The 20,301-nt window shown below is 45.2% G+C and overlaps 1 protein-coding gene across 4 annotated transcripts in view; it reads left to right on the plus strand.

The window, feature by feature from the left end:
* The window catches only part of CEP112 (centrosomal protein 112), a 299,121-nt gene that overhangs the window by 219,311 nt on the left and 59,509 nt on the right, over nt 1–20,301 (plus strand). For all 4 annotated transcript variants that reach the window (XM_043443432.1, XM_043443639.1, XM_043443510.1 and 1 more), the window contains one exon: nt 14,074–14,136. In XM_043443432.1, the coding sequence (XP_043299367.1) occupies nt 14,074–14,136 (63 nt within the window). The remainder of the gene's footprint in view (nt 1–14,073; nt 14,137–20,301) is intronic.

Raw genomic sequence — 20,301 nt, forward strand, 5'->3', positions numbered from 1 at the left:
GATTATTCACAGACATTTAAGGTTTGCAAAATTATTTGTCACGATTTTGGTTTCTTGTTTTGTTTCCTCTTGTTATCCTTTTATTGATATATTTTCCTCTAGTGAAATTTAGGTTTACACTAGTACAGTAATAAATCAGTCTGACATTAGATGTAGACAGGTCACACCCCGAAACTGATACGAGGATTCAGACCTCCCCGTTCCAAGCAGGGCCAGGGTAATGTGTGGGTGGGATAGAGGTATGATGGCCTGCGATGCTGATTTTGGTCTGAAAGGAAATTAAAGGCCAGTTGGTGAGCGAGTACATCAGGGGGTCCCCAAGCTGGGGGTCAGGCCAAGATGGGCGGCTTGGAGGTGACACCACAGTGGTCTTGTTGGGGAAACTGAACAGTTTGAAGAACTCATCCTCTGTAAGGAAGTGTGTGTGGAAGGGCTTCCACAGAAAGCATTCTGTCGTTCTACAGATTCTATCTTTGGGAACTGAGGACTTCTCAGGCTTTTTCCTGTGTCCCCTGATACCGTCGTGATGCTTCATAAGCCCAAGGTGCCCAGGTTGGAGCCCCTGTTTTAGACCATCACTGTGAAAAACCCAAAGCAAATACAGTTTTCAGAGAATGGCCTGAGTCGTATGTTTACTACAACTTCTGTGCAAGGAATTGCAGGAGCGGAGACTGGAGAGCTTAAGCCTGCAGAGTGGCTGGGCGTTGGGATCATCCCTGCAGTTCATGTACAACACCAGGAGGAGCATGGAGGCCAGACAGAAAAAGGTAGAGCAGGAGAGACCGGTGAAAAGGCTGGTGTAAAATCCAGGGGAGGAACGGTGAAGACCTGGAAGTGAAAATCGGTAAGACAGTCAAGGGTGAGAGAAGAGGATTCTGGGAAACTCTTGTGTGTCTGATTTGGGAGACTCAGTGGTGGTGCGGCTAACAAGCTGAGGGAGGGGCAGACTCAGGAAAGGTGATGTGACTGAGGTTAGCTGGGACATTGATTCAGTGCCCATGAGACAGCTCAGAGAGGGGGCTACCCTGCGGCTGGACTGAGTCTGGATGTGGGTGCAAGGGACAGAGCAGTAGAAAGAGAGAGCAGGAACTCACCCCAACAAAAAGGGGACTTAAAGCTCTAAGAGTGGACTTTTAAAAAGAGGGCTTAGCTAGGGAAGAGCAGATGGCATGGGGCAGTTCTCATTTAAAGTCAGCAGAGACCAATAAGCAGTTACCAGAGAGGCGTCTGAAGAATCAAAAGGAGATAGTGTCGTGGATGCCAAGGGAGGCAGACAGTTTAATAAAAAGCGAGTAAGTTCAGTTCAGTTCAGTCGCTCAGTCGTGTCTGACTCTTTGTGACCCCATGGACCACAGCAGGCCAGGCCTCCCTGTCCATCACCAACTCCCGGAGCTTACTCAAACTCATGTCCATTGAGTCTGTAATGCCATCCAATCATCTCATCCTCTGTCATCCCCTTCTCCTCATGCCCTCAATCTTTCCCAGCATCAGGGTCTTTTCAAATGAGACAGTTCTTCACATCAGGTGGCCTAAGTATTGGAGTTTCAGCTTCAGCATCAGTCCTTCCAATGAATATTCAGGACTGCTTTCCTTTAGGATGGACTGGTTTGATCTCCTTGCAGTCCAAGGGACTCTCAGAGTCTTCTCCAACACCACGTTCAAAAGCATCAATTCTTTGGCGCTTAGTCTTCTTTATAGTCCAACTCTCACATCCATACATGACCACTGGAAAAACCATAGCCTTGACTAGACAGACCTTTGTTGGCAAAGCAATGTCTCTGCTTTTTAATATGCTATCTAGGTTGGTCATAACTTTCCTTCCAAGGAGCAAGTGTCTTTTAATTTCATGGCTGCAGTCACCATCTGCAGTGATTTTGGAACCCCAAAAAATAAAGTCTGTCACTGTTCCCACTGTTTCCCCATGAATTGATGGGACCAGATGCCATGATCTTAGTTTTCTGAATGTTGAGTTTTAAGTCAACTTTTTCAGTCTCCTCTTTCACTTCCATCAAGAGGCTCTTTAGTTCCTCTTCACTCTCTGCCATAAGGGTGGTGTCATCTGCATATCTGAGATTATTGATATTTCTCCCGGCAATCTTGATTCCAGTTTGTGCTTCATCTAGCCCAATGTTTCTCATGATGTACTCTGCATATAAGTTAAATAAGCAGGGTGACAATATACAGCTTTGATGTACTCCTTTCCCTATTTGAAACTAGTCTGTTCCATGTCCATTTCTGACTGTTGCTTCCTGACTTGCATACAGATTTCTCAAGAGGCAGATAAGGAGTCTGGTATTCCCGTCTCTTTAAGAATTTTCCAGAGTTTGTTGTAGTGCAGTAAAATCAAAATTTGATCCTTTTGGAAGGCTAGAAAACAGACTTTCTGGAAGACTAATTGGAAAAATAAGGAGAAGGCACACATACACAAGAAAGGAACTGAGGACTAGGGCTGGAGATCCAGAAAAGACTGAAAGATGTTGAGAGTTAATGAGCAACTGTACGCCAATAACATTGAAAATCTCCAACATTCACCAGCTGGCAAGGAGATAAACAAGTGTGGTGCGTCCACACGATGGGATACTGTTTGCCTGACGCACGCCACAACAAAAGTGAGCTAAGAGAAACAGACCAGACACAGCAGCCCTCTGTGGTGAGACTCCACTTATATGCCGTGACCTGGGTGGGAAATCCATAGAGACAGAAAGAAATCAGTGGTTGCCAGGGGCTTCGGGGGAGGACATGACCACGAGTGGGTGTGGGGTTTCTTTTTGAGGTGATGGAAATGTCCTGGAATTTAGCAGTGGTGATCGAGATAGAGTTGTATGAATACACTAAGAAACACTGACTTGCGCAGATTAAAGTGTGAACTTCATGAAATGTGAAGTAATTATATCTTACTGAAGCTGTTGAAGCTGAAACTCCAATACTTTGGCCACCGGATGCAAAGAGCTGACTCGTTTGAAAAGACACTGATGCTGGGAAAGATTGAAAGAGGAGGAGAAGGGGACGACAGAGGATGAGATGGTTGGATGGCATCACCAACTCAATGGACATGAGTTGGGTAAACTCCAGGAGTTGGTGATAGACAGGGAGGCCTGGCTGCGTGCTGCGGTCCATGGGGTCGCAAAGAGTCGGACACGACTGAGAGACTGAACTGAATTGAACTGAAAGTTATTATTAAAAATAGGAAATTGACAGCACCAAGTGTGATTGAAAGTATAGAAGAAAAAGAGTGCATATACTGTGGTGAGGATACAAAATGTCGGTGGCATTATCCTGTAGAGATTAACATTTGATTTATGAACTGTCAGTTCAGCTTATTAGCATATGCCCCAGAAATTCATAAATACACACCAGAAGACGTGTACTGGACTGTCCACACCAGCACAGCTATTGGAGGAGGAAACTGGGAAAGTTCAAGTGCCCCTTAACAGATGAATTATAATAGACTAAAGCTGTGAAAATGAAGGAAACACAGCTGCAAATGAAACATCGAGAATGAATCTTGGGAACAATGTTGTGTGAGAAAGTCTGTTTTGGGAAATTACGTAGAGCATGGTTATTTGTATAAAAATAGAACTAGTAAAGCTAAGTGATAAGTTAAAGTACTTACACAGGTACTGTTTTCTAAATCAGGCAGTAAATAACATCCAAGAGTTGCTGATCCTCAGGAGCGAGGAGGTGCAGTGGGCCAGGAGGATGTGCTGGCGTCTGCAGTGCGGGACGTTAGGTTGTGTGGTCATTTCAGGAGGGTTCTTTATTGTGTTTCATAAACACACAAAATACTGTGTCATGTATGTGTCCATTATTATAAGTGTTGACAAATAAAAGTCATTAGCAATGTCAAAAGCCACAGAATGCCCCAGACTTGGGGACAATTCAGAAAGAAAATTGCTTCCTTAGTAAAGAATCAGAGGCAAGTAGTTATTTTTATGGACTTGAAGTGGAAGAATGAGGAAGAGTGAGGAGAGTTGGTTCAGCGGTAAAGAACCTGCCTGCCAATGCAGGAGACATAGGTTCGATCCCTGGTCTGGGAAGATCCCATGGAGGAGGGCATGGCAACCCACTCCAGTATTCTTGCCTGGAGAATCCCTTGGACAGCGTATCCTGGTGGGCTATAGCGCATGGAGTTTCAAAGAGTTGGACACAACTAAGCAAACCCGCGCACATACTAGGAGAGTTGCCCACAAAAGCCTAACTTGGCGGGCTGCTCTCCTCATACCTGGCACTGCCAGCCTGTCAGCTCAGCGGTCGCTCAGCTCCATCTTGTTTCCACCTCACCCGTTGGAGGACGCAGCTTGCCTCAGCCGTCAGCACCGCTCGGCCGGCTCACCCTGCCCTGAGTCCTCGGTCTGCCGGCTTCTCCTCCTGCCCACTCTTCATTCCCCTGCGGTTTTCCTGCTCCTCCATGAAGAGCTGGCCTTGGTCCTCCTTGCGGGACCGACTCACCGCCCTCTGCTCACTCGCTGTCCTGAACGTCCACCGCGCCTGCATGGCTAACCTCAGTCCAGTTTAACCTGTGTTGTCCACTTCACATGCACATTATAAAATCATGGCCGGGGAAGGTGGATGCTCTGCCTGTGCTCACACCACCCACGCTGGTTTAACGTCAGCGCTGGTGCTGGTAACGAGCGTGCTCCACCTCGCACCGTTTGGCAGCTGTGGCCTCGTCGGCCGGAGCAGCTGGAGTTGATGAAGACGACCTCTGTGTGCAGACCAAACGGGAGCCTTGGCACCATACTCCTTGTTGCCAAACGTTTCAGATGTTATTTTTCAGTGAACTGGAGTGGTAAATCTCTCAGTACTGGCAACCCTGGAAAACTACATAAAACTACACAGGCGCTAAGCCATTTTTAATAATGAAGATCTAATGACTAAATCTCAAGACTGCCCCCTCAGCATCTTTCTGAACTTCCGAATTATCTGTGAAAGGGACTAGAGCGTTTGTTAAGTGTCGAGATTACTGCTTTAAGTTGAACTTTCTGCAAACCTAATGTAGCAACTTCCTGTAAATACATTGTTTTATAAATTTCCTACTAATATTCATTACATTATACAAGTGAGGCAAAAAGTAGAAAATTTTCTGAAATAAGTAAAACATTAATGGGATCTATGAGTATGCCAAGTCAGGACATCTAACTCCTAGATTCAAAGCTTACTTGAAATAATTGATTGCCTGACCAATAATTCAATTAGAGTCATTTTAACATGTTTTGATGTCTGAAGTCACATGTTTGAAATAGATCTTCCCCCTGCTTCCTGAAAGTGCCATGCCGATGACTGTGCCACTCACATATAGATCTAGTAAGTATGTCTAAAATGTATATTGTGTATGCGAAACTTGTTAAATACAGTAGTCATTTTCTTTGTCAAATCATGCAGCATTAGATTTTGGCATAAAGTATAAGTGAAGACATAAAAATATTATAGAAGGTAGAGAATCTTAAAAAAATTAATTGGCCCCATTTACATTTGGTCTTTGATGATAAATTCTTTTTTGCACATCAGAGAATAGCTGCTTCTTCCCTGGAGCAAAATAAAGTTTTTTTTCTCTCCTTCATTTTCTCAAAGTTTGTATTTCTGCCCAAGTATTAAATGCATTTCAGTTTATGTGCCCTGTGCTTCAGAGAGCTTCTCTGAGGGTGAGCTTTTGAAATATGATTAGATCTTAATTCTTTAACTATTTTCATAAGCTTGTTTCACAGTTTGCATTCTTATTCAGTAATGGGAAGAAAACTCATGTAAATCTTATATGATCACTTATGGGTGTTAGCCACGTAAGCATGTATGTTGCGGTGGTGGGGAAATGAGTCTCTTGAATTACAGGGAGGGCAGAAAGCCAGCTGCCCCATGTTATTCTTTAGGTTATCTGTCACAGACCTGAAGACCAGTCATTTTAGTCCACAGTATTGACCACAGTTACCAAATCTGTGTAGAGAATGTATCCAGTATTCATTTGGCATATTCACAAATGGGGCCAAGTTCAGGAATATGGGCATTTTTTCTGAAAATGGATCCACCAGTAGTTACTGAGGATAATCAATGGTGATATTGATAATAATATCACAGCCCTTTTCCAAAACTGTCTAGTTTCTTCCTTCTTTAATAGAGAATATAACTCCTTACCAAAAAAAATAGGCATTGACAAAAACCAAAACACTTGGGGCTTCTATTTACTAGGTTAAGGTTCTGGGTAAAGCAACAGTATAAAATGACTTAGATCAATTTTCTAGAAATGAATCAAAATTGAAGAATCACTAAATATGACATTTGCTAATGTTTTGCAGTTTAGACCAGTTTGCCATTTTCTCAAGTTAGAATTTGCATATAATGATGGAAAGGAAGAAGGAGTCTTTAATTAAAGTACCCTTTCTTGTAATGATTGTCTCAAACTGAGAACTTAACTGGGACTCAAAGTAAGATTCAGATGTTCTAGATGCAACAGCAGGACTTGATCTCATTCATAGTAACTTTGTATGGAGACAGATGGTTATTAGACTCATCATGGTGATCATTTCATAACATATGCAAATATCAGGTCATTCTTCAGGACACCGGAGACTAACAAGATATTGTATGTCAACTCTATTTCAGTTTTAAAAAGAGAATCATCTTGTGCTGCTAGAGACGGAGCTCTACTCAGTACTCTGTAATAACCTATACAGAAAGAATCTGACAAAAGTGGATATATGTATATATAGCTAAATATTAATAATGTACGTACCTTTGCTACATACCTGAAACTAACACGACATTGTAAATCAACTATAGACCAATATAAAATAAAAATGTTTAAAGTTAAAAAAATATTTTCAGTTTAAAAGCTTACAAAAAAAAATCATCTCATGTTAAAATTTATCATTGACCACTCCCTAATAAAGATAAGCTGGAAATTCTAGGGAAAACAATGATTTCAGAAATACTCTGGTACATGCAAATATTTGTTGTTGTTGTTGTTTAATCAGTAAGTTGTGTCCGACTCTTTGCAACCCCATGAACTATAGTCCTCCAGGCTCCTCTGTCCATGGAATTCTCCAGGCAAGAACACTGGAGTGGGTTGCCGTGTCCTCCTCCAGGGGATCTTGCTGACCCAGGGATCAAACCTGCGTCTCCTGCATTGCAGGCCGATTCTTTACCGCTGAGCCACCAAGGGAGCACTTCCTCTGCTGTCTGTCAAAGATGTGACTAATTTCCAAGATCTTAATTGAAGCATCTGCATTTCATCTTCAGTTTCAAAAGATATTTTCACTAAGTATGCAATTCTAGATTGACAAATTTTTTGCTTTTGGCACTGTAAAGATTCATTATGTTATCTTTTGACTGGTATAGTTTCAGATGAAAAATCCTTACTCTTATTATCTTTTTTTCCCTCACTTCTTTTTTATTTATTTTTTATTTTTTTAATATAAATTTATTTCTTTTAATTGGAGGCTAATTACTTTACAATATTGTAGTGCTTTTGCCATACATTGACATGAGTCAGCCACGGGTGTGCATGTGTTCCCCATCCTTAACCCCCCTCCCACCTCCCTCCGCATTCCATCCCTCTGGGTCGTCCCAGCGCACCAGCCCCGAGCACCCTGTCTCATGCACTGAACCTGGAGTGGCGATCTGTTTCACATGTGATAATTCACATGTTTCAATGCCATTCTCCCAAACCATCCCACCCTCGCCCTCTCCCAGAGTCCAAAAGACTGTTCTATACATCTGTGTCTCTTTTGCTGTCTTGCATATAGGGTCATCGTTACCATCTTTCTACATTTCATCTATATGCATTAGTAATACTGTACTGGTGTTTTTCTTTCTGGCTCTGTATAGTAGGCTCCATTTTCATCTACCTCATTAGAACTGATTCAAATGCATTCTTTTTAATGGCTGAGTAATATTCCATGGTGTATATGTACCACAGCTTTCTTATCCATTCATCTGCTGATGGACGTCTAGGTTGCTTCCATGTCCTGGCTGTTATAAACTTTATCTTTTTTAATAAACTCTTATCTTTTTAATGTATCATTTTTTGGATGTTTTTAAGATTTTACCGTTATTTCAATTCTTGCGATTTGATTATGATATATCTGATTTGGTTTTCATTGTCTTTCTTTATTGTTGTGGTTCATTGATCTTCAACTTGTGGGTTTATAGTTTTCTTCACATTGGAAGTTTTTCCACAATCATGTCTTTAAATATTTTCCCAAACCTTCTCCTCCTGGTAAACAATTTCACATATGTTAGTTGCTATGACATAGTCTCAGGGGGTCACTAAGTTCAGATTTTGTCTCTCTGACAGTCACTTGGATATTTAAAATGCCTTTTCTTCATATTCAGTGATCTTCTATAGTGCCAAATCTGTTATCCCACCAGTGAAATTTTCCTTTCAGATAATTTATTACTGTGCTCTAGGCTGTTCAGTCCTTTTTTAGTTCTGTTTCTCTCTTCACTGTGTTCAAGTTTTTGTTTAAATACTTCGGTCTGTTTTTAATTAGTATTTTAAAATCTTTGTCTACTAATTCCTCCATCCCTGTCACTTCTGGGTCTAAGTCTGTTGCCTGACTTCTCTCCTGCATACATATTCCTGCTCCTTCTTCTGTCTGGTTATCTTTGATTGGTCGGATCCAGTATCTGCCTCCTAGAGGAAGGCAGGGCAAGTGCTGGGCTTATCTCGCCAGTTTCCCCACCCTTCCGGGGGGCACGGTCCTGTGTTTCCTGCTCCCACGTCACATCTAACAGCGGTGCTTCCTGCGTCTCGTCCCATTTCCTGGCTGTTTACACGGCAGGTTGCATACAGTCCTAGGTACTCTATCCCGGCCAAATGTAAAGTGTGAATTTTATTTATGCTTCCAAACTTATACCTTTATTTTGAGGTGCAACACAGATTTTTCAAGTTAGAAAGTTCTGTAAATATATTAAATACAAGTATTTGTTATGAATTCTCTGAATATTTCTGTTGGCAGAGCAGTACACAAGTTACATGTTAACATCTGGCACCAGCGGCCATAACCGCACTCACAGTGTTTGAGGAAGCTTCAGGTGGATTCCTGCAAAGCTTATGAATAGAAAACACTGCACAATACACTGAGCTTTATGCTGCATTTCAAGGTTCTGGGAAGCATCTTTCTCTTTAATCCTAAAAACAAATATATTATTCAAAGATGTATGCTATTATATTTTTAAAGAAACCTCTATATAAGATCTGGGCTTGCCTTGAATATGAATATTCTAGACGAGTCTTGTAATTTTCATCTCCTCGGGTCATGTTCTTGGAGATCATGAATGCCTGGACTTTCACCACTAATGATAGGAAATGAGGGGAAAAAAGGGGACGTGGGGTGGGGAATGAAGGACTCTTTTGGAATTAAGACAAAATACCCTGCAGGAAAAAGGTAGCAATTAAAATGATTAACCATGGACACTTTTGTGAAAGTTATCTGGTGCTCCTTTCCAGGAGAGTTTGAAACCCAAGAGTTTGATGGGAATCACAGAGAAAGTAGACGAACACATTGGACTCTGGAGCAGAGAAGAGTGAGCTGAGGAAGCAGCCAGGAGCAGCAGAGGGAGCTGAGCGCGGAGGGTGGGAGGCCAGGCCACGGGGGGAACGGAGGTCGAAGGACAGCAGCGAAAGCAAAACCACATTCTTGTTTCAAGATTGTCCTCTCATCTGTTATTCTGCGTCTGTTCAGGTCACACTACAGATGATTATTGGAAAATCACGTTTCTAAATAGTAAGCACAGCCGTAAAAATAAGATTTAGATTAAAATAATTAACCCTAGCCTAATTTTATGTATGGAAACAAAATGGACAGTCAGTACATCCTGAGAATAAAATTATTCAGAAGTGTTTTAGAGGCAGTTTGCATCGTAACTGAGCTGTAAAATTTCAACAGTGCTAAACTAGAGCTTTTTAGACTTACTTAAGAGGAGTTCTTTGGGAATGCCTTTCTTTGGGATTAGAATGAAAACTGACCTTTTCCAGTCCTGTGGCCACTGCTGAGTTTTCCAAATTTGCTGGCATATTGAGTGCAGCACTTTCATAGCCTCATCTTTCAGGATTTGAAATAGCTCAACTGGAATTTCATCACCTCCACTAGCTTTGTTCATAGTGATGCTTTCTAGGGCCCACTTGACTTCACATTCCAGGATGTCTGGCTCTAGGTGAGTATCACACCATTGTGATTATCTGGGTCGTGAAGATTACAGTTCTGTGTGTTCTTGCCACCTCTTCTTAATATCTTCTGCTGCTTTTAGGTCCATACCATTTCTGTCCTTTATCAAGCCCATCTTTGCATGAAATGTTCCCTTGGTATCTCAAATTTTCTTGAAGAGATCTCTAGTCTTTTCCATTCTGTTGTTTTCCTCTATTTCTTTGCACTGATCGCTGAGGAAGGCTTTCTTATCTCTCCTTGCTATTCTTTGGAACTCTGCATTCAAATGGAATATCTTTCCTTTTCTCCTTTGCTTTTCGCTTCTCTTCTTTTCACAGCTATTTGTAAGGCCTTCTCAGACAGCCATTTTGCTTTTTTGCATTTCTTTTCCATGGGGATGCTCTTGATCCCTGTACAATGTCACAAACCTCTGTCCATAGTTCATCAGACACTCTGTCTATCAGATCTAGTCCCTTAAATCTATTTCTCACTTCCACTGTATAATCATATGATTTTTCCAGTGGTCATGTATGGATGTGACAGTTGGACTATAAAGAAAGCTGAGTGCCAAAGAATTGATTTTGAACTGTGGTGTTGGAGAAGACTCTTGAGAGTCCCTTGGACTGCAAGGAGATCCAACCAGTCCATCCTAAAGGAGATCAGTCCTGGGTGTTCATTGGAAGGACTGATGCTGAAGCTGAAACTCCAATACTTTGGCCACCTCATGAGAAGAGTTGACTCATTGGAAAAGACCCTGATGCTGGGAGTGATTGGGGGCAAGAGGAGAAGGGGACGACAGAGGATGAGATGGCTGGATGGCATCACCGACTTGCTGGACATGAGTCTGAGTAAACTCCGGGAGTTGGTGATGGACAGGGAGGCCTGGAGTGCTGCGATTCATGGGGTCGCAAAGAGTCGGACATGACTGAGTGAACTGGACTGGACTGAACTGAAGAGCAGTTCAGAAATCCAGGCAGCTGTGATTTAGGCTCAAACAGTAAAGGCCTTGAAGGGTGATACGTTCATTTTATTTCTTCAGTTAGTCTCATTATTCCCCAGAGTACTGATTCTGCTCTCTGTGGCTCTGGCAGGTCCTGGAGGTGTTCATGTCTCACCAGCTGGCCTCACTTTAAAGCCAGCATTCTTGATTTCTAGTGGCCGGAATGCTTCCTGGATTTCTGGGGCTCAAACTGACCCCTCCGCCTCTTCTCTACCTGGCTTCCCAGGTGACTGTTGACACCTGCCCGCACACCTGGAATCTCCCAGAAGCCTCCTCTGCTGTCCCTGCAGAGGTCCCCAGGAACCTCTCCTTCTGCACCCCGAACCGGGGATGAGGGACCTCACCGCCCACCCCGTCCTTTACTCGCGGACACGGCTCCGCCCCCTCCACAGTCAGGCCTCCCCGTCTTCCTACACACAGCTGTGCTGTCCTCCTACGAAAAACAAACAAGCCCCAGCCCCTTCTTTTCGCACTTGCCCTGTAACCTCCAGCCCATCTCTCCGTTGTTTGGTAGCAGAGTCAGGACCCCTCGGCCCCGGCTCCTGTCCATCCCCTCCTCTCCTGGGCTCCCCGGGGCACTGGGCCCACTTAGCTGGCATGTGGACCACCGGTCCCCCTCACGCCCACATTGACACTCTGGAGGTATTGATGAAAGCATCTTTAAATTAAAAAGTACTGGCCGACACAGATGCACCTTGAGTTTCGCCGCGGCCTCGGTTTTGTCGAGAGTGGTTTATCAATCACGGAGCCGTCGGGACTCTGAGTTCTTGGGAGAGCAGCCGCCGCCAGGCCCGGCCTCTCTGGGGGCTCCAGATGGGAGGGCCTCGGGGGGCGCTGGGGAGCTTGTCATGAAGCGCAGGGCTGTGTAGTCAGCTCGGGTCCTGTAACAGACCCACATGGGCGCCTTGTCAGGAGCAGAAACGTACCCCCAGCAGCTGGGGGGCAGGAGCCCCCACCCCCGACACACGCGCCTTCTCACTGCGACTGCGCACGGGGGCCCGGCGGGGCCTCTTCTTACCGGGCCGATCCGGGCCCGAGAGCTCCGCCCACAACCCAGTGACCCCCAAACGAGGCTGTGTGGGTGTCTCTCAGCGTGTCTGACTCTGTGCGACCCCACGGACTGTGGCCCGCCAGGCCCCTCTGTCCATGGGGATTCTCCAGGCCAGAATACTGGAGTGGGTTGCCATGCCCTCCTCCAGGGGATCTTCCCGACCCAGGGATTGAACCTGTGTCTCCTACATTGCAGGCGGATTCTTTACCGTCTGAGCCTCGCTCCAAACACCATCACTTGGAGTTGGTTTGCTCCCTGGAGAGATGGAATGAGAGAGGAGACCCAGGTACAGCTCAGGGTTAAAATTAAAGCGGAATTGTACAAGAATCAATATCCTGAACATCTAGGCACCCTTCTGAAAACCTTGGTCACCAGGTGTGCGCCTCCAGGCGGTAAACCCGAGGCCACAGCGCTGGGCAGTCAGATGATGGCGTGGGAGATTCCGGGAGCCAGTGCACCCGTCCCAGGCCTGCCCGTTCTAGAGGGCCGCGCTTTAAATAGGAAAGAACACCAAAGGTCACCCCAAATGCAAGCCAATTTCTAAGGTGAAAAACAGACCAAAACGGGCTGGCTCAGCATGGAAGTAAAGGGAACTAAGAAAAACTACAGATGCTCTAGAGAGCAGAAAGAAAGCATGTGTGTGTGTGCATGGACACACAGACGTGTCCAGGTGTGTATGAAATTAATCCTCGGGGAGCAGTGGGACCCAGAGAGGCCCTGGGCCAGCGCTCCAGCTGGTGCAGGGCCTGCTCCCCTGTGGGGCCGGTCCGGCTCCCTCATGCCCTGCATGTGCCGCTGGGGCGGGTTACTGAACCTCTCTGCACCTCAGCTTCCTCGGCCCTTATCAAAGGGGGTGTGATGGTGCTGTTCAGAGCACAACAACAGAACTCTGGGAAATATAAACAGCGTGGCAGAATTTTTTAAAAATCCAAAGTTGAGAAATCAGTACAAAATATTAATATCAAAAAGATAAGGTAATAGAAAATAGAAACAATAAGAAAAAAGAGACGATAAACCTGAGAGGTCTAGTCATCAGAGCTGAAAGACAGGCGGATGGAGAGAGGAGACGGAGGGAGGGTTGGGGAAAAAGAGGGGAAATGAGACGGTCATGACCAAAACCTCTTCTAGAACGAGGGCCACAAGGCCAGGCCGACAGGGCCGGCGTGCTGCCTGCATGGTGCGTGGGAGGGGAGGCCGACTCCTTCGCTGTGGTGTCCTGGGTGGGAGGATAAAATGGAGATGCGAGGCTCCCAGAGATAGCAGAGTGGGTCACACACAGGCCTGGAGCTTGAGTGCAAAGGAGAGAAAGCCGCTCTCAGGGTGTGGGCTGGTTCTGGGAAGGCCACCCCACTTCCCGGGCACAAACACAGTGCGATTTAGGTGCACTTGTCACTCCAGGAAAGGAGGGCAGGGCAGGGGCTCCGACCTCAGCGCAGTGCCTCTAGCCTCCCCTCTGCCTCGGTCAGGACCATCTAGTTCTTTTATCTCCAAACTAAGGGAAGGGGCATTAAATTTGCCCCCCCTCCTCCTCTCCACCCCCTCTCCCCTGGTTTCCTCTTCCTCCTCTTTCCTGTCTCTTCCCCTGCACCTCTGAGCCGGCACACTTATGCTGGATCTATTTCGGTCTCTCCTTCTCCCTTTCTCTTTCCACAGAAGTCTGTGTTTGCCTAATAATTGGCAGGAGAGATCTTTTTTTTCTCTTTTGCTTTTTAAGTGATGAATAGTTGGCGTTAGATCAAAGGCAAGGCCTGTGGTTTTCTGGCTGCCCCAGAAGGGCGTTGCGGCTGGCAGCCGGCCCAGTGCCTGGTGACGGGTGTGTGCAGAGATGCCAGGCTGACAGGTCACTGTGTGTGTGTGTGTCTTCCTGTCCGTGTGTCTTTCAGGCCAACAGCAGGCTGAAGCAGATTGAGAAGGAATACACCCAGAAGCTGGCCAAGTCTTCTCAGGTAAGAACGTTAAACAAAACAGAGCAAAACCAAAGCAAACAAGAAAGAAACCTCAGCACAAAGGGGTCTGTTGTGCTTCACAGCTCAACACACTTCTTTTCAGTCTTTTTATAGATGAGTATCGTAGTTTGATAAGTATGTGGATAAATACAATAGGTTTTTAATATTTCAGTCTCAATTTTTAAAAATCAGGCAAATCGAACCATTTGAACCAACACACACAGCCAAGTCACGGCACACTTGTACTCAGATGTTGTAAAACCAGCCTGTGCACTCGGGCAAGCCCAGGCCAAACCACATTTCACAAGGGCAGGAGACACACACCTACACTTGTGATAGAAATACTTGTGATGCCATCCGAGCTCTTCTGCAGTGCTCCATCTTTCTTCACCTAAATGCTGTTTGAACTGTGGTGCTGGAGAAGACTCTTGAGAGGCCCCTGGACGGAAGGAGATCCAACCAGTCCATCCTGAAGGAAACCAGTCCTGGGTGTTCATTGGAAGGACTGATGCTGAAGCTCCAATATTTTGGTCTTCTGCTGCAAAGAGCTAAGTCATTGGAAAAGACCCTGATGCTGGGAAAGATTGAGGGCAGGAGGAGAAGGTGTCAGAGGATGAGATGGTTGGATGGCATTGCTGACTTAATGGACACTTGCTGTACTTAGTCGGTCACTTGTGTCTAACTCTTTGTGACCCCACGGACTGTAGCCCATCAGGCCCCCTCTGTCCATGGGATTCTCCAGGCAAGAATACTGGAGTGGGTTGCCATGCCCTCCTCCAAGGGATCTTCCCAACCCAAGGATGGAACTCAGGTGTCCCACATTGCAGGCGAATTCTTCACTGTCTGAGCCACCAGGGGAAGCCCCTCAAGGGACGTGAATTTGGGCGAACTCCAAGATGCAGTGAGGGACCAGGAGGCCTTTTGTGCTGCAGTCCACGGGGTCGCGAAGAGTCAGATACAACTGGGTGGCTGAACAACAACAGCAAAAGGCTGCCTAACAACAAGATTCAAAACGGCAAGTATACCGAGTTAAATTAGCAGCTCAACCGTTGACTCCTTTCGGGGGAAAGAAAATTTACAAACCCAAGCCCCAGCGATCATGTCTTGCTGTGTGTTGTTACTGCAGTAGCTTTAGTAGAAGGTTTTCTGCACAAGTTGTTATAAAGATCTCCTTTGGTATCACCCAGGGGATTCCAAGCATTCCTTAGCTGTGTGAGTCACTCTGGAATAAACAAATGCTGATTTTCATCTTACCGATGGCGAGATTAAGCCATTTCATTTTGTAGACATCATATCTAATGATTTTTTAAATCAACTTTTCTTAGTATTTTCGCCATGAGTACAGTGAGATGTGGCAGTCAGCTGAAAGGTTTGTGCCTTTCTGCAGGTCACTGAACAGTGGCGTTACTGGCAACACCACAGCAAAGCGATAATAAAATTAAGAAATTTATGGGTCCCGGATCATATTGACTGGAGGAGGAAATGGCAGCCCCCTCCAGTATTCTTGCCTGGGAAATCCCATGGACAGAGGAGCCTGGCAGGCTAGAGTCCAGGGGGTCGCCAAGAGTCGGACACGACTGAGCGACTACAGGACTGCAGCGGCAATCACAGTGATGCCTCCAGTCCTCGTTCATGGGAACTCGGGTTAGAAACCATTTCTGGCCCCATTTTCCATTTGAGAAAACTGAGACTCAGGTGAGGTCACACAGGTTAGCACGTGACTAAGCCGGAAGCCAGCCTGTCTTCCAGCTGGAACGGAAGCTCTGAACCTGACACCACCCATCTGACCCAACCCTCACGTTGTTAATATGGCAAAACTCTGCTGAATAACTATGACATTTCTTAGGTTCTACAGTTATTGCTAAAATGTGCTTGTATTATATAGTCCCCATCCCATCAGGAAAGCAAGAAGTCTTTGTCTGAGTGAGGACTGATGTGTTTATCTGAAAGCTGAAGGCAATTCTTGATTGCCCTTTTCCCAAGAAAGAAAACAGGGAAATGTTCTTTTTAATCCACTGAAAAAGGTTTCTCTAATCAAAAGAAATCTTATTACTCCAAGAGCTAAACTAGAACATGAAAACACCCCAGCTGGCATCCCCTCACATCCTGCTTACGGTGCTTTATGCTAAATGGGGAGGCGGGAGGCAGCTGAGAGTGAGAAGCAAGACCACTGATGGAAATGCCAGGATGAGCAGGGTGTTTCGGTTTATGTCAGGGAAGGTGTGAAGGAGCCTGACTAGTCCTCGGTAAAACAGATGGAACCTGAGTGGTGAGGAAGCATGCCTGAGCCTTCTGAATACCTGCCCCACCACTTGGGTGACCGCGAGCCCGTTACCTGCCGCCTCCGGAGTTCCTGCGCTCACTTGTGAAGCAAGGAGCAGTGGTGCCCTCAGAGCCGCTGGGCGCAGGGAGGGCCTGGGGCCTGGCGAAGGCCTTCACGCTGTGAGTTCTCACCAGAGCTGAGGGACAGGAGAGGAGGGGGCGGAGGATGGAAAAGAATGGGAGGAGCAAGAAATTGGTTACTTTAAATTTATTTTGGGGTGCTCAAGAATGGATGAAACCTCCCTCCAAAATCTGGAGAGGCGGTAGGTGCTGACCATTTCCCCGAGTAGGGACGTGCAGGAGGCAGGGAGCAGAAGTCAGGTGTGGCCACCGTCGCACGCCGTGACCACCACCATCCGTAAGTGAAGGGCAGGGCGACCCCCGGAGAGAGGGTCCCCTCCGGCCCAACCTTCTCGTAAGAGGCAGGATGGGCTGACAGGACAGACGTTCCTTTTGCGCATCACAGGGTAAAGCTTGACATGCGTGTGAGTGCGCGTGTATGCTTCCATCTGGGAACTGGCATTTGAGAAGCACTGCCTACAACCCAGTCAGTTCAGAGAAGCGGATGATTTAAAAATAAACATTATGAGCCGGAGCTGTGGGCTGACTTTCACTGTTTTCCCGAGATAGTTTGCTGGAATCTCTAACGCGTATCTCAGCTGAGGGAAGTGCCAAAAGCAAAGCTGCTTAACTGTTTATCAGATTTTTAAAAATCCTTCTCTCAAAAAAAAAAAAAAGTAGTAAGATTAACGCATTAGTAATGAATGCATGGTACCTAGGGGAGCATCAGGTTAAATTTGGAAAATATTTTAAATATTTTCCTCCCTTGAAGGAAGTTACTTCATCCTTAAGATTTTATCAAGCTGTAGGACATCGGGGCTCGTGGCCTCTGCACCCTTGCAGACCCGGGACTCTCCCTCCGATGGTGATGCTGGCACCCTCCCTGGGTACATTCCCAGATACAGTTTCCATCAGAACCACATGTTTGTTCTTTTTTATCTTAATACTACATATTAACCTTGCCTTTTCATCTTTCATGTGGTCTTCCCCACTCAGCTGACTTAGCTGGTGGCCATTTTTCAAAGAGAAACCTTGCCGTCTTACAGGAATGTAGCTAGTGCGCAGAACTGCTGGCGGAGCCCACCCACGGCCCCCGGCGCCCCCACTGGTGCAGAGCAGAGCCCAGGCGCAGCGCCCAGCCCGTGCCCCCGGCCTTTCCGTCTCCCTGCCCGCCACCCAGAGGGCACGTGCACCCCCTCCCTCTTACTTCCAGGATCTTCAGTGTTTGCCAAACCCTGCCAAGTACATTGTACTTTAAAGAAGAGTTTATGACAGTCTTGACTATACTATGATCTGAAAAACAAGAGTTAAAAATGAAAGCCTACCCTCTATTTTGAACCCTGTTACTTTTGAGACCTAGTAAGACCACTGAAATTTATAGTCGAAATTGCTTGACAGTAATGATGAACTATCATAGCTTTCAATGGTTAGGTTGCTCCCAGCATTAGCTCCATATAACTTTGCTTTTGCTTTCCCAGATACTAATTTTTAATATCCACGTGGAAATGTTCTAATTCACTTCCTCTAAAGCTAATGCAGGGTAGATTTTTAGTTGAGTTGTGGCATTTTGTTTTTCTCAGAAACTTTTTGCATTGTTAGTCTATGAAAAGACTGTGTGTTCGAGCTCAGTCATGTCCAACTCTTTATGGACTGTAGCTCTCCAGGCTCCTCTGTCCATGAAATTTTCCAGGCAAGAATCCTGGAGTGGGTTGCCATTTCCTCCTCCAGGGGATCTTCCCAACCCAGGGATCAAACCTGTGTGTCTTGCATCAGCAGGTGGATTCTTTACCACTGAGCCACCTGGGAAGCCCTGTGAAACCTCATGAAAAGACTAGATTATCTCAATATAATCATATTATATTATAATCATAATATAATTGTGGATCATTGTTCCACGACTTCAATATCTATCGAGTGCCAGTAATGTGCACTGAAGAGAAGATAGTCCGTCTCACACCGAGGGCTATACAGCCGAGACCTGATTAATCTAGTTAGCGTGATTACTTCTCAATCTCAAAGTAAACCTAAAACTGCTTCTAAAGTTACCCACATTTCAGTCACCTCTCTAAATCCATCACATCTGTCAGCCTCTCAAACAATTTCATTTTGAGGCATTTTATCTAAAGTGTTTTGAAACTCTTCCTGTATCATCTTCATAAGTTTTAAAATGCCGCTTTCCAAAGATAATCTCATTATTTCTCCCAAAGGAATCTCATTGTTCCCGCAAAGAATGTAAGGTTTCATTTTCTAACAAAAGCAAGCGTGTTCCCTTCAGAACATCCTGCCCTTCACCCGTTGTTCCTTCCAAAACATGCAGTGACTTCTTTCTGATGAACGCATGTCATAAATCTCCTGAAAGGAAGAAACACATATCTTGTGTCCTTGTGGTCATTTGAAGAGCTCCCAAATTTTTTTTATCTTCAGTCTTGGTCAGTTAGAAGCAAATCTAAATCTTAGTAATTTGCAAAGACACGAAATTGTGCTGTAACAATGCATCGTGTAATCATGGTGAGGGATGTACAAATCGACACGTAATGAAATTGCACAGAAATAAACACACACGCATAGTGAACACACTACAGAACTCAGTTCATCACTTCTACCACGTTTTAGTTTACTCAACGTGAAACACTGCAATAGTCATTGAAATAGTTATTTTTACTATTTGGCCCCAAGTTCTTATGAAATATCCATCTTGGGTTTCATGTTGGGCCAAGGAAATCTGGCTCCTCCTTATCTCTGGCTCCTCTGGCTCTGTGACTGCGAGCTGATCATTCTGTGCCTCAGTTTTTGACATTTACTCTAAGAATTTAACCTTCCCTGCTTCGTAGAAGTGCTATGAGAATGAACTGAATTGATGCCAACTTGGAAACATTTAATCAGAATTCAAAAAACAGATGAAAACATCTTCATTCTCAGTAAATGAATCCCTCTGCTCCTTGCAGAAGATTCCAGTTTGCATTTTAAAAATTAATATATTTTGTAATTTATTTCACACTTGTCTTCTATTTGATTATTTTCAAATTCTAAGTGTTGAACTTAGTCACAGTGAGCTTGTGCACTTCTCAAAGCGTAAATGTTCCTTTTTGGGTTAAATGCTTTATTTTTGCCAGTGTGCGTGTGCTCATTCAGTCGTGTCCGACTCTTCAACCCTATGGATTGTAGCCCACCAGGCTCCTCTGTCCAGGCAAGAATACAGGAGTGGGTTACCATGCCCTTCTCCAGGGGATCTTCCCAACGCAGGGACTGAACCCGCATCTCTTGTGTCTCCTGCTTTGGCAGGCGGGATCTTTACCACTCGCACCACCTGGGAAGTCCATGTTGGTCGTGAGAGCTAATGTTCCTACAGGACTTGGCTTCTGGAAGACTCCATAGTTTCTGTTTGCTGCCTGATAATACTGTACTCTAGTTTTGTTATCAAAACACAGTTGAAAAACTGAGCTTCAAGGAAATCACAGAACTAAGTGGTCCAGTGTTTCTCACCAACCAGCCCTTCTCCAGTAGACCCAAAAGTATAAGGACCTAAGGCAGGATGAAAGTTGTTTTTTCTTTTATTAGGAGGGAAAACCGTTTCCTGCTTCTGAAAGGAAGTTTGTTGAATTGCTGTTGAATTTTAAAGGAGATGGAGACATCCAAACCCAAAGAAGAGTAATGCTCCCAGTAAACCTATTAAAGAGAAAGGGCCCTCACCCGGTTATTTGAGACCACGGAGGGGACCCAGTGACGGAAGAGAGCCAATCCTCGAATGTAGAGAAGCCACAGCAGTCTATGTAACTCAGGAAG

The sequence above is a fragment of the Cervus canadensis genome, chromosome 1 (genome assembly GCF_019320065.1).
Source record: "Cervus canadensis isolate Bull #8, Minnesota chromosome 1, ASM1932006v1, whole genome shotgun sequence".
NCBI lineage: Eukaryota > Metazoa > Chordata > Mammalia > Artiodactyla > Cervidae > Cervus > Cervus canadensis.